Here is a 14616-nt window from a genome sequence, read left to right as displayed (position 1 = left end):
ATGTTAATAGCGGACGAGTTTTTTGCTTCCGCTAATTTTTATAAGCTAATATCGCCACGTAATGGCGTCGTTGGCTGCATCGGCCGCTGCGATTGTTGCACTGTAAATTACTCGATTGCAGGTTAATTCAAAGAAGGCGGACATGAAATCGGGATCATCTCTTACAAATTAAAAGTGAACAATAATATTAAATCAATATATTATCTGCTTAATTAGTACAAATATGCTTACATTTGCCAGCACTCGCAAGATGTCCGTCTACACGCAACCAAGACAAAAGAAGAAGTGGAGACGACTAAAAAATTAACAAAAGAGCGCATCTTGTCTCTTTAGGTCATTTTGTTCGGAGTGCATCTTTATATTTCTTTGCCCTAGAAACTTACACAGAGAGATTATTATAATACGGATACATGAGAACAATACATGTTCGCCAGAGCGGCTAGTGCCCGCTTATTATTCAATTTTTAAATGTCTCTTCTTTATAAATACTGTTTTTAAGTCTTTTCTTAGTATTTCAAAGGGGGCGGTATAGATTCCTATCCTGCTTTCCAGAGCAGCCGAGTCCCTGACTTCTACGTTCTGTGACGAGGCGTAGACAACCAGTACCTTGACGGGTACTGGTGGTTTCACGTCTTCACCGTCGTTGAATCACTTTCCATAGATGCTCACGACAATAGCACGCGAACAGTCGACGAGCTTCGCCATTTTCGAGATGCTGCTTCCCGGCTCCTTCCCCGTGCACCGGCCCTTAACAGTCTGCTCTGTGTCAAAGTCCCCTATGTCAATGTACGCCCCCCCCCCCCCCCAATGTGTGTTTCGTATCGCCGCTAGAACGAAATTCATGTGCTCACAAATATCTACAGTACTACTAGCATCATAAATTACTGTAATTCCATTTAAAAAACGAAGTTGAAACCCGCTTCCCTATAATTTATGTAGCTTTGTCCGGAACCTGTACGTCATTCACTGAGAACTTTTTACGATTCATTTGAAATAGTATCGGAAGTATTTGACATGAACGTCTTAGCTGAATCTCCTTGTAATAAGCCATAATATATCAAGAAATGGTACCCTTCGTAGTAAGCTTTAGCTGGATAGGAGGTTTTCGTGAACGCACAATCTCATAAATCTGTTCTTCACGCAATTAATCGTATGATCATTGTAAGACCGTAGAATGTCAAGACAGAAACCGTGGGTGTCTCGTATTTCATATGCGACTTAACAGTGACAGCAGCTTGACTCACTCGAACTTGAGCCAACTGTTGTGTCCCGATCACCTCAGAAGGCAGTGTTTGCGACAGCTGGCGTGCAGTGTACGGCAGCCAGACGGCGTGGCCTTGCACCGACTCGTCCCCCGTAACGGATCTCTACGCGTCTCCGCTCGCAGGCGCCTCCAACCGAAGCTTTCTAGACATTATTTGGAATAAATGTAGAAAGCGTAGCTCCAGTGCGACAAATAGCTGTGCACAATGGTACTCGCCCATGCTGCTGTTACAAATATGTGGCCACATACCAACTGTGGCGCGTTCCGTGTTAGTTGTTGCAGTCCACAAGGTGATTCTGCTAAACTGTTCGCCTCAGGTTTTTCCTGAAGCGTTTAAGATATTATAATCCTGTTTGTATCCAACTGAATTGTGAAAAAGTTCAAAAAATGGTTCAAATGGCTCTGAGCACTATGGGACTCAACTGCTGAGGTCATTAGTCCCCTAGAACTTAGAACTAGTTAAACCGAACTAACCTAAGGACATCACAAACATCCATGCCCGAGGCAGGATTCGAACCTGCGACCGTAGCGGTCTTGCGGTTACAGACTGCAGCGCCTTTAACCGCACGGCCACTTCGGCCGGCTGTGAAAAAGTCCTCACTAAATGTTTTATTATGTCAGTTCATAGCTATATTGGTATTAAGTTCCCATTTTAAAATAGTAATTCCCACTGCTAGTATCGTAACCCTGAAAGAGAAGAATTCAGTATCGTTCCCATCTTCAAAATTCTATTACTAGTTTCAGAGACTTGCAAAATAGAGAACTTAGTATTTATCTAGGATTGCCATAATTTATGTCTGATAAACCGGAACATTTTTCTTTAACTGACAAAAAATGGGTGTAGTTTGGGAAGCAAAAACTGGGATACTTTTCTTACGCTTAAAAAAAGTGATTTGTTGTGAATCTTCTGACTACAAAGGGATAATGTGCTTGCATCTTTCACTTTTGTTTTATTCGGGCAGCAAAATAACTGACGGAAGCAGACGTGATACTGGCAACCGAAAAAAAATTCTGAAACAGAGAAATTTGTTAGCATCGAATATACATTTTAAGTGTTACGATGTCTTGTTGGCGGGTACTTGTCTACGGAAGTGAAACGTGGATGATAAACAGTTCAGACAGGAAGAGAATAGAAGGTTTTAAAATGGGGTGCTGCAGGACAATGCTTAAGATATATAATCTTTGACTGCGTTTTATTGGCAGGACACTTAGAAAATGTAACAGATCTACTAAGGAGACTGCCTATACTACGCTTGTCCATCCTCTTATATAATACTGCTGCGCGGTGTGGGATCCATACCAGGTAGGACTGACAGAGTACATCGAAAAAGTTCAAAGAAGGGCAGCACGTTTTGTGTTATCGCGAAATATGGGAGAGAATGTCACTGAAATGATACAGGATTTGGACTGGACATCATTAAAGGAGAGGCGTTTTTCGCAGCGACAAAATCTTCTCACGAAATTCCAATCATCAGCTTTCTCCTCCGAATGCGAAAATATTTTGTTGACACCGACCTACATAGGGAGAAACGACCATCCCGATAAAATAAGGGAAATCTGAGCTCGTACGGAAAGATATAGGTGTTCGTTCTTTCCGCGCGGTAAGCGAGATTGGAATAATAGAGAATTGTGAAGGTGGTTCGATGAACCCTCTGCCAGGCACTTAAATGTGATTTGCAGAGTACCCATGTAGATGTAGACGTAGACTGGAACCGAAACCCGTTAAGAAATCCATTAGTGACCTAAGTAGCTTGATGGCCCAGTGGTGTTAAAAAAATGCAATTCCAGCGTGATGCAAGGCGTATGATTTAACATCACGTCATCGGCCTGGTTGTAAGTTTCCCTGCTTACTTACGGAAGTAGTTTGTCGTTAAGTTTCAAGAAGTTTACTAGACTCCGTTTGTAGACTTCTTCTTCCCCCGTAGAAAGTGTAAGGCTGTCACTGAGAATTGAACTGATGCTCACCACGTACTAAGGAAGCAATGTTAACCACTACACGGTGTTCACTTCATCAGGAATATTTTTACTCCGGAGAAAAGTTAACGGAGCAATCTATGCTAACTTCACGATGGCCATCGTTCAAGCGTCTCGGAATCTAGAGTTTGGGAAAAACTGAAAAGTTAGAGTGATTAACTGCGGATTTTCGATTCGAATTTGAAAGGTTTTCGCGGAGCCACACGCATTTAATTTTATACAGGAGCTCATCGAAGCAGTTTTAGAGCTTTTCGCGGTAACATGTTACTTAGTTATATATTTCGTATAAAACATTATAGTTTGTAAATGTTTTCGGCATTGTGTGAATTATATGGTGACTCTTTTCTGTGGCTCTCATGATCCCATAGAACTTTTTTTTATCTTAGTAATTTTCAGAGACAGTGTTCAAGCTGCCTGAATATTGTTTTAAAGATGTTCCAAAAACTGTCGTTCGTTCACATTAATGCACAAATGACATGTGCTTGCTGCTGATTATCCTAACACACTCAAAACAACCACATGTTTCGCGAATAATAGCAGCAGCTTCAGTCAGACGAGCAACCAGCTCTTCTGGAGTGTCAGTCGGTGATACGTACACTTGGCCACGCTACTGCCCCCCCCCCCCCCCACCCACCACACACACACCAAATCCAATATTTGGGGAAAACATTGTCTAAATGTTCTCTCAGACATCAGTGGCAAAGTGTGGTCATACTGGACCATATTCGCTGCCTGACTGCTAGCGCGACGTTTTCCAACATTACTGATAATATCTCACGGAGGAAGATACGGTAATTTCCTTTGCCGAACATGTTAGGCAGAGGATACGGCCTAGTCAGATGGTCGTGAAAAGTACCAGCCCACACGTTAACACTCAGATGCCAGTTGTAAATGACTGTGAACGGACGACGTCTGCAGAAACATCTCTAAAACAACATTAGTCACGTGACATGGCGGTTTGAACACCGTTTCTGAACAACGCTAGCGTGAAAATGTTCAAATGTGTGTGAATTCCTAAGGACCAAACTGCTAAGGTCATCGGTCCCTAGACTTACTCACTACGTAGACTAACTTATGCTAAGAACAACACACACACACACACACACACACACACACACACCCATGCTCGAGGGAGGACTCGAACCTACTGCGGGAGGGGCCGCGCAGTCCGCGACATGACGCCTCAAACCGCGCGGCCACTCCGCGCGGCTAGCGTGAAAACCACCTACAGTAACATATGATATAAAAGAATGAAAGATAGGAACTGTTGACAGGCAAGGAAGTGTAAGGGGTAGAAACGGTAGAGGTAGACTAAGGCTTGGCTACAGCAAGCAAGTTCAAGTGGGCGTAGGTTGCACAGCTATGCAGAGATGAAAAGGCTTACACAAGATAGACTAGCATGGAGAGCTGCAGCAAACTGAAGACCACAACAAGAAGAACATAAAGCAGTTACAGGCAGCATCACACCAGTCGAAGGATTGACTAATGTAGTATAATAACAGTACTATATAGAAAGAAAGTTGAACTCGATCTGTGTGCCATTATAATGCTATCAGAAGCAACTGTAGTTGTGTCTCTAGCCTCGCGCGCGGTTTTTACACGATCTTTTCGTGACTGATGCGTTTTACTGATGGTCCCCAGTGGTTATGTCTTTGAGAGAGCAGTTGACCGAATTCATTGTCTTCTATTTCTCTGTAATTAAAGCGAGAGCAATGTGATTCGGCTGCTCTTGTTTGTGAACAGAAACCGTGCCTGTTGAGAGAGCGTGATATTACGTGCGTTGGCCGGTGGTTAGTACGGGATTGATTTTGTGTTGCGTATCTCAGCACTCCCTCGGCTCGCGTTAATACGATTACTCTCCCAATTTGCCAAGAATGGAAATTTAACAACCTGGAATCCCGAGGACAATTTATTGATTCGTATCGTCGACGGACTGCGTTCGCACGTGGAAAGAACGCTGTCATCGGTTCTGGCTGCATTTTAGCCGTGAATGTTCCCGTAATCGTGTTACCACGTTGGAAATTTTTTGCACAAAAATTTTGAACTTATCAGTTATAAAGAAATGCTATCGGAAACTAGAAACCAGACTGCAGTTATAGGAGTCGAATGACATGAGAAGGGCGCAGTAGTGACAAGGTAAGTGACTCAAGGTCGAAGCTTTCCCTCGCGTTACTCAATCTGCACGTAGAGTAAGTAGTAAATGAAACCAACGAGACATTGTGAAAAGGAATTTATGTTCAGGGAGCAGAAGCTAAAATTTTAAGGTTTGACGATGACATTGTAATTCTGTCACAAACGGTTAAGGACTTGGGCGGTCAGTTGAACGGAATGAACAGTAACTTGGAGAGGTTATCAGATGAACATCAACCAAAGTAACGGAGTGTGGACGAATGTAATCAAAATTTTCCAAGGAGATTAGATTAGGAAATGACACTAAGAGTAAGAGATGAGTTTTGCTATTTGAGCATCAAAGTAACTGACGTTGACCGAAGTAGGAAAGACTGGAAATAGCAAGACAAGCATTGCTGAAAACGAGAAATTTTGTTAACATCAAATGTAAATCTAAGTTTTAGGAAGTCTTTTCTAAAGGTATTTTTCTTGTGTAGCACTAAAATGCCAACGGCCTTGCCGCAGTGATAACACCGGTTCCCGTCAGATCACCGAAGTTAAACGCTGTCGGGTTTGGCTAGCACTTGGATGGGTGACCGTCGTCTGCCGAGCTCTGTTGGCAAGCGGGGTGCACCCAGCTCTTGTGAGGCAAATTGAGGAGCTACTTGATTGAGAATTAGCGGCTCCGTTCACGAAAACTGGCAACGGCCAGAAGAACGGTGTGCCGTCCACATGTCCCTCCATATTCGCATCCAGTGACGCCTATGGGCTGAGAATGACACGGCGGTCGGTCAGTGCCGTTAAGGTCTTCTGAGATCTGTTCGGACGGAGTTTATTTTAGCTTAGTGGTGCGAAAATGGAGCGTGAACGATAAGAGTTTAGACAAGAAGAGAATATACACTACTGGCCATTAAAATTGCTACACCAAGAAGAAATGCAGATGATAAACGGGTATTAATTGGACAAATATGTTATACTAGAACTGACATGTGATTACATTTTCACGCAATTTGGTTGCATAGTTCCTGAGAAATCAGTACCCAGAACAACCACCACTGGCCGTAATAACGGCCTTGATACGCCTGGGCATTGAGTCAAACAGAGCTTGGATGGCGTGTACCGGTACAGCTGCCCATGCAGCTTCAACACGATACCACAGTTTATGAAGAGTAGTGACTGGCGTATTGTGACGAGCCAGCTGCTCGGCCACCATTGACCAGACGTTTTCAATTGGTGAGAGATCTGGAGAATGTGCTGGCCAGGGCAGCAGTCGAACATTTTCTGTATCCAGGAAGGCCCGTACAGGACCGGCAACATGCGGTCGTGCATTATCCTGCTGAAACGTAGGGTTTCGCAGGGATCGAATGAAGGGTAGAGCCACGGATGGTAACACATCTGAAATGTAACGTCCACTGTTCAAAGTGCCGTCAATGCGAACAAGAGCTGACCGAGACGTGTAACCAATGGCACCCCATACCATCACGCCGGGTGATACGCCAGTATGGCGATGACGAATACACGCTTCCAATGTGCGTTCACCGCGATGTCGCCAAACACGGATACGATCATCATGATGCTGTAAACAGAACATGGATTCATCCGAAATAATGACGTTTTGCCATTCGTGGACCCAGGTTCGTCGTTGAGTACACCATCGCAGGCGTTCCTGTCTGTGATGCAGCGTCAAGTGTAACCACAGCCATGGTCTCCGAGCTGATAGTCCATGCTGCTGCAAACGTCGTCGAACTGTTCGTGCAGATGGTTGTTGTCTTGCAAACGTCCCCATCTGTTGACTCAGGGATCGAGACGTGCCTGCACGATCTGTTACAGCCATGCGGATAAGATGCCTGTCATCTCGACTGCTAGTGATGCGAGGCCGTTAGGATCCAGAACGGCGTTCCGTATTACCCTCCTGAACCCACCGATTCCATATTCTGCTAACAGTTATTGGATCTCGACCAACACGAGCAGCAATGTTGCGATACGATAAACCACAATCGCGATGGGCTACAATCCGACCTTTACCACAGTCGGAAACGTGATGGTAGGCCTACGCATTTCTCCTCCTTACACGAGGCATCACAATGTCTCACCAGGCAACGCCGGTCAACTGCTGTTTGTGCATGAGGAATCGGTTGGTAACTTTCCTCATGTCAGCACGTTGTAGGTGTCGCCACCGGCGCCAACCTTGTGTGAATGCTCTGAAAAGCTAATCATTTGCATATCAGAGCATCTTCTTCCTGTCGATTAAATTTCGCGTCTGTGGCACGTCATCTTCGTGGTGTAGCAATTTGAATGACCAGTAGTGTAAAATTTTGGAATGAGGTGCTGCCCAGGAAAGTTGAGAGTAGACTGAATAACTGGTGTGGAGGTCTGAATCGAATTGGTGGAAAGAGAAACTTAATGCACATCAGACTAAAAGAAGGGACCATTTGATAGGACACAACCTGAGGGACAGGAGGTATGGGGGCAAAAATTGGAGTGTGAGACCAAGACTTGACTGTACAATATACCTAAGCTGTTTCTAGTAGACTTAGGATGCATGAGTTATGCACAGATTAACAGACTTGCATGTGACTGTACGCGTAGAGAACCACATCCTACTAGTCATCAAGTTAGAAACCAAACACAAGTAATAGCTGTTTGCACGTCAGGGATTTCGAATATCAAGACGTGAGAGGTGTGATTTTCAATAAGGGTTTACGTGAAATCGCGCTTGCTAATTAAGAATAAACCTGATGTAAACATACGCAAAAACGTACGCTCGTTTTGTTGCGCTTTTGGAGATAGCTCCTACTTATGTATTAGATATCTTATTGTTAAATTACTTTAAATGAACTTTAAGATATTGTAATGTATTATCAGTCATCGACGTTTTTCTTAATCACGCTTTAGCTGTGTAGTTTTTATTTCAAAAATCGTGTACAGTCAAACAGTCACAGTCTCTGCACTGTTGCGCTCTGTCAATGCGCAGTATGAAAACGGCTGAAACTGCTTTCTGCTATGTAGTAAACACGCGTGTGGAACACGGTGAAAAAGTGCCGAGAAATAGGTTGTTCTTAGAGCACTTGTCCGCGAAAGGCAAAGGCCCGAGTTCGAGTCTCGGTCCGGCACGCAGTTTTAATCTGCCGGGAAGTTTCAGGTTGTTCTTAATGTTTGTCATAAATTTACAGTGAAATCGGATTTAAATTTGATACAATTGAGATACAGATGCACATTAGATGTATAGTGGAATCGGTAGCGTAGTGTGCAATTTGTGGATCGCTGGTTCAAGTCTCGCCTTGGTCATCCTTTTTTCTATTTGAAATACCTACATCTCGTAATTGTAAAAATCATTATAAATTTTTACGAAAAATGCATGTCTTCTTGTTTCTATCCACATATTGCACGCGAAATTCCTGTTTTCATTTCAAATATAAATTCTTAGTTATAGATATTTCACGGAAAATTGGTAATAAAGCTTGCTGAAATTAAGAAAACATGATAATTTAATTTTTAGGACAAAAATGAAAAACCAAATACACTTTATTTGGATTATGTCCGTTGTTTTATACCACAGATCCAGTCTCACACGAACCAGAGTGATAAGTGTTGTAGAAACATGAAAAACAATCCTTTTCACAGCATCGAGAACACCATACAAGTGATGAATTTTTACGATTGCCACTGTGCTATTACAATAAGAACCCAACAGAACTGATCTGGAGCGAAGTTAAGGGATTTGTCACGAGAAATAACAAGACTGTTAATCAGCCAGACGTACTGGAACTAAGGCACTCACGCGGTTTTTTATTTTTATTTTATTTTATTTTTTTGCACATGTCACTGCCGAACGCCGGTGGGATGTAGAACGGTACGTCATAAAAGGAGAAATTGCGGCGCTTGTGTGGCTTCTTGGATTCTGTTGTTGATCGATTCGTTACCATAGTAGCAGATGACAGTTCCAAAACTGAAATGTATTTCTCGAATTCGGATAAGGAAGGAGCTAATAGATTACAAGACATCTGACTGTAATTAAAACCTTCAGTGGCCTCATTATTCAACAATACGGTGAACTCTCTGCTGTATGCTTATGCATTACACATAGCTCGCTCAGAAGAATTACCATTGTGTTGAAGTTAGGAATTTACATCACTGTTGTTTGTAATTAGACTACCATGTTAGGTGAGAACGAGAGCATGTTATGCTTCCCAGAAGCAAGCTTGTGGTAGTGCTGGAGTTATGACATTCGAAGCTATATTGTTTCTCTGTTCGTCTCTTTTTTCGTCAGAATTGCAACTTCTCACATCATTGCAGGTTGGTTGGGCCAGCTGGCTGGCCAATGCTAAACAAGTTAAATGCGCTGGTAGAGCTGTTATCCTGCGTTATCGCTCCATCTGTGTGCGTGTAACACAGCATACAACGTATCCTTATGATCATACTTGGCTGTACTGGACACAGCTTGGCTTCCGCTCCACATGGAACGAAATCCAGTGAGATTCAAGCAAATAGCCAAGAATACATGTAATGTTTACATCGCCTACAATACTGCAATAAACATCGAAGATTTATTAACGAAATATAGCAAAGACTTAGAAAGAAGTGGCTTCAGTGTCCACGCCTAACCAATTCAAAATGGTGCTCTCTTTTCCCACACAGTATTAACCACCAAAATAACTCCTTCAGTTGATTACGAAAGCTGTGAAAACCTTGGCTCCTAGCGCCAGAGCGTAATTTTAGGCAAATTCGGTGCAGAAGATAACTCTGGCAGTAGCTTCTTGTTCACTGACCTTTAAACTAAACTGAAAATAAATAAATAAATCGCAAAATTTTGTCTTAGTAATGATCATAATAATCTTCTGGCAGTTATCTATTTAGTTGTGTGCTTTATAATGAAAATTTCCACTAGAAAATGGGAATTTACAACAATCGAAAAGAGCTGGAGATAAAATCCAACATAATACTATTATAGTGCAAAGTGTATCTAAGTTATATTCAATATGTAGTGTGCTATATTGCTTTCGGAAATCTTAATGGTTCAATGAGCATATAGAATTTTGCCACTGGCTTGGTGTGCGATAGTTATTTGTGAACAGTTCTGTAGAAATTGTTCGATAGAGTAGGAACCTATAAATTCTGAAGCAGACTATGTTTATGTGCAATAAAAGTGTTCACTGACAACGATTACGCCTGGAATTAAACATGTCTTTCACAGAGGGGTGTTATTGACCAAGGGGAGGGAGGACACTGAAGACTTGTGTATCCGGAAATGACCCGAAATTGTAAAATAAAAACAGTTCACGTAGCAGCTGTCGGTTGTCCACATATTTTGAGTTTCAGATGCTGCAGATTTTTAGAAAATCTATTCTGATAGTCTTCTGAAGATACTACGAGAAGAAGCGCAATCTTTTCACATAAATCACTGTTCAAAATGTTTCAAATATATATATATTTTTTTTACACGCATTCATCGCCTAATATTCTATAAAATGTCACCGACACGGTTCAACTGCTGGTCGTGCCTTTCTGGGCTGCCATTTTCTAATGCAGTCATCAACCAGGTAACTTTAGATCTCAGTTACAGACTATTTGAAGACACACTTCCAGGATTAATAGTAAATGTAATAACAGTAACTGTAACTAAATTAATGTGTGCTCTCTCTCTCTCTCTCTTTCTCTCTCTCTCTCCCCCCCTCCCCCCTTCCCCTCTCTCACCCCATCCTTCTCCACCCACCCACCCCACCTCGTCTCTCTCTCTCTCTCTCGTTATCCTTTTCGGCACGAGGGAAAAGCAGTGGTGCCGAAGATGGGTTAAGATTTTGGAAACATCGTGGTACTGGGAAAGTTGTCGGGTTGGTACTACTGAACCCCAGCGAAAAGCGATTGTCATTTGTAAGTAGAATGTTAGTGTGTGGAGAAGTACTCTGGATATCTGATGAATAACTGGCAATAAATGGCTGCCACGAAATGGGTAGGGGAGTGCAGCAGAGTTAGAAACAAGATAGGTTCATACTGGCCATTTGTGTGGAGAAATTGGTACAGAGACGGCTATGTTTTTCAGTATTTTAAGTAAATGACATGGGTAGTTACGACAGTCAACAAAAATTAACACAAGGTTGCATCAATGAGTAATGAAAGACAGGCGCCCCTGAGAGGACGCAATCATAAGAGGGTTGCGGAAAAGGAACCATGATACCGCTTCAGTAAGAGCAGTGAGCTAGAGCTAAAGTACTGGGATTTTGAGGCAGGGCTGCCCTATCCAAGACATCGTGTCACAGAAGGCAATACTCTTCAGCGGATAACGTGCTAAACTCAGTTGACGAATAGAGGGTAAGTGAAATAATAAGGTCTGCTGAGTCAGCAGTTCTATTGCTTCTTCAGTTGGGCAAGATTATGTACAATGAATTTCCAAAGGATCTATCATTTTCATTGTTTGATGCGAGCTGTAAACCATGGATACGGATGTGTGTTGATAGTAAGTCACGATATACTCTGTTAGTTGGATTAAAGAGCGATCTTCTGTTAACAATTACACAAATACTTCAGGTGTCATTTGATAAAGGCGACAATTGTCAGCACGATAAAATTTATCAAGGACGCATCTCCTTTGGTGCGAACTGTTTTAATGATATGTCGGAAATGGTATATCGGCAGCAAAGAGTTATCAGGGCAAGATGCAGTTCCTGTTACATTATTTCTGCCGTCTCAGGCGTAACTTGTAAAAATAATGTTTGGTACCAGATGGTTGCTAAGACTAATTCAACCTGTGATATTCGTCAAGGTTGAACGTACTTATTATTAATAAAGAAGTATGTACAGTATCATGCTTGTGTTTTATTATTTTTTAACCACTTTGTAGCTCCAGCCTTGTGGATATGTTTTAAAACTGAGGCTGGTTCTAGGATTTTAGTGCAAGGTAGTGGTAGTCTGTACTGAAATTTGAGGTGTTCATCTGGAAAGGCACAGTATTCGAGTGATTAGTAGGTTATGTTTTTTCCATACATCTCCCTACATGTAAATTCTTGTGGTTTACTATATATCCAAAGAACACATTGAAATTTTAAGTTTCCATGATGCTAGATATCTATGATCAAAGGGGATTCTTCGACAGTAAGAACACAAGGCACTGGATGGTAGTTTGATCATTTTCTGCCAGAACTTTTAAAGTGAGAACTTGGGCAGCTAATGATTTCTTGTGCTACCCTCATCTTACACCACTTATATCACCAGTTATTGATGTTTCTCTGCAGTCCAGTGCTTCTTTCGTTGTCTTTGTTTCTCTTCTGATTTATTTACTCATTTTGTGTTGTAATTTCCCTCACATGTATTTACTTCTTGTCTCTTCTTTTCGCTACTTGTTTCTTGTTGCATGACTGTGAGGAACAGGGTTAAGATTCTTGCCCATCCACACGTAATTACTTTTTCCGTGATTTGTGTACAGTCTTCTAGACAAATGGCTTATGGTTCTCTCGTCAAATCCACAAACAGTTGCATGTCCCTTCTTCAACTCAGGTATTTTCAGCCTGTAATATGTACAGTCAAAGCAACAATTTAGTGATTGTGTATCAGACAGAAAAGAAAATCTAAGCTGTTATAATATATGTGGATATGGCAGTCCTATGATTGTTTGCAAAAAATGTGAGATGAATAGTTTAGAACCCATGCTGATTGATGTTGAAACTTGTCAGTTACCTGTTAACTACAATTGCTTACTAAAATTGTTGAAGCAGTAACTATTGACAAATGTATTCTTACAATTATTCTTTTCTTTCCAGACGAGAAAAAGCCATAGAGGATTTAGCCGTGAAGCCAATTACACAGTTCCCAGTCAGCTTGGATGATGAGGTAATGCATTGTCAAACAATGTATTTATATTGCTAATAATTCAGCACTTTTTCATGCTGAGGCTTATGATTTTGTAGGTAATTATACTTTTTAGTGTCATTGGGTACTTAAGTTGACAATCTGAATTCTGAATATAACAGTAAATACACCATAGCAAAGAAAAAAAAAAAAGGACTTGAGTAAGAGAACTAGTCCTAAATTAGTAAAATTATAAAGTGTATAACTTATACTTGAAATGATGGAACAGAAAATAAATTTCAATCCATAAAAGTTTGTATTTGGTATCAAACTCACTCCTTTTTCATTTATATTTGCAATATGTAGGTAGAGGAAACAAACCTTTTACACAAGTGCTAATTTTTTTTTGTGTGAACACAAATTTATTGACGTTTGTGGAAGGATCACATTCGCCAAAAGGAGTCATTGTGCTAGAGAATTTACCAAAAACTGAGAAACTGTCAGAGGTAGCAAAGTTGGTATACCAAAACAGGGTGGACCTAAGGCACAAAATAAACAAGATTTCCCAAACGTTATGCTTAAAAATTATACAGATTATAGAGGATCCTAAACTGAGTATTTTTGAACTAAGGAACCAATGGCCAGAATGTATCAGGCATTAAGTGGTACTGGATGAAGAGAACAAGTGAAGCACATTTGCATAACAGACAACTGTCTGACACATACTGTTCGTGCAAACCAAGGAGACACTAAGTGTGGTGGCTAATGGGAGTCATGGTAAATGGAAAGTGCCTTGACAGTCGCTCCTATCAGCCATCATGCTGAGTGTCAACTTAGTTTGTGCGAATAATAAACGTGGGTGGTGCTAACTTGGGAAACAATAGCCTACACAATTGTCTCTGATGTGACCTTATTGGATTATACCACTATATACAGTTCTTGAGAGAGTGTTACTATTTTACATGAACTTGCAGACATGCATTATATATATGGCACAAAAAGAGAAAATTGACCCAAGTAATCACTCATGTCATAGATTAGTATGAAATATTTGAAAACTGTATTTTTGAACACAGTTATGTTCTTAATTGCTTTTAAAGGCTCAAGAGGATTGCTGTACAAATATATATATATATATATATATATATATATATATATATATATATATATATATATATATATATATATCTAAAAAGAATATATCTAAAAAGAAAGATGATGAGACTTACCAAACAAAAGCGCTGGCAGGTCGATAGACACACAATCAAACACAAATATACACACAAAATTCAAGCTTTCGCAACAAACTGTTGCCTCATCAGGAAAGAGGGAAGGAGAGGGAAAGACGAAAGGATGTGGGTTTTAAGGGATTGGAATGACTCCACCCTCTCCCTTAAAACCCACATCCTTTCGTCTTTCCCTCTCCTTCCCTCTTTCCTGATGAGGCAACAGTTTGTTGCGAAAGCTTGAATTTTGTGTGTATATTT

At 41.2% G+C, this 14616-nt stretch overlaps 1 protein-coding gene across 1 annotated transcript in view; it reads left to right on the top strand.

Annotated features, from left to right (window-relative positions):
• Positions 1–14616, top strand: part of LOC126260459 (multiple PDZ domain protein) — a 1565360-nt gene that overhangs the window by 1463187 nt on the left and 87557 nt on the right. Inside the window, exon 15 of the mRNA XM_049957788.1 lies at positions 13102–13171. Coding sequence (XP_049813745.1) covers positions 13102–13171 — 70 coding nt within the window. The remainder of the gene's footprint in view (positions 1–13101; positions 13172–14616) is intronic.

This window comes from Schistocerca nitens, chromosome 5, assembly GCF_023898315.1.
Source record: "Schistocerca nitens isolate TAMUIC-IGC-003100 chromosome 5, iqSchNite1.1, whole genome shotgun sequence".
Taxonomy (NCBI): domain Eukaryota; kingdom Metazoa; phylum Arthropoda; class Insecta; order Orthoptera; family Acrididae; genus Schistocerca; species Schistocerca nitens.
Note: the sequence above shows the minus strand (reverse complement) of the source record. Positions and strands in the feature narration are given on the sequence as shown.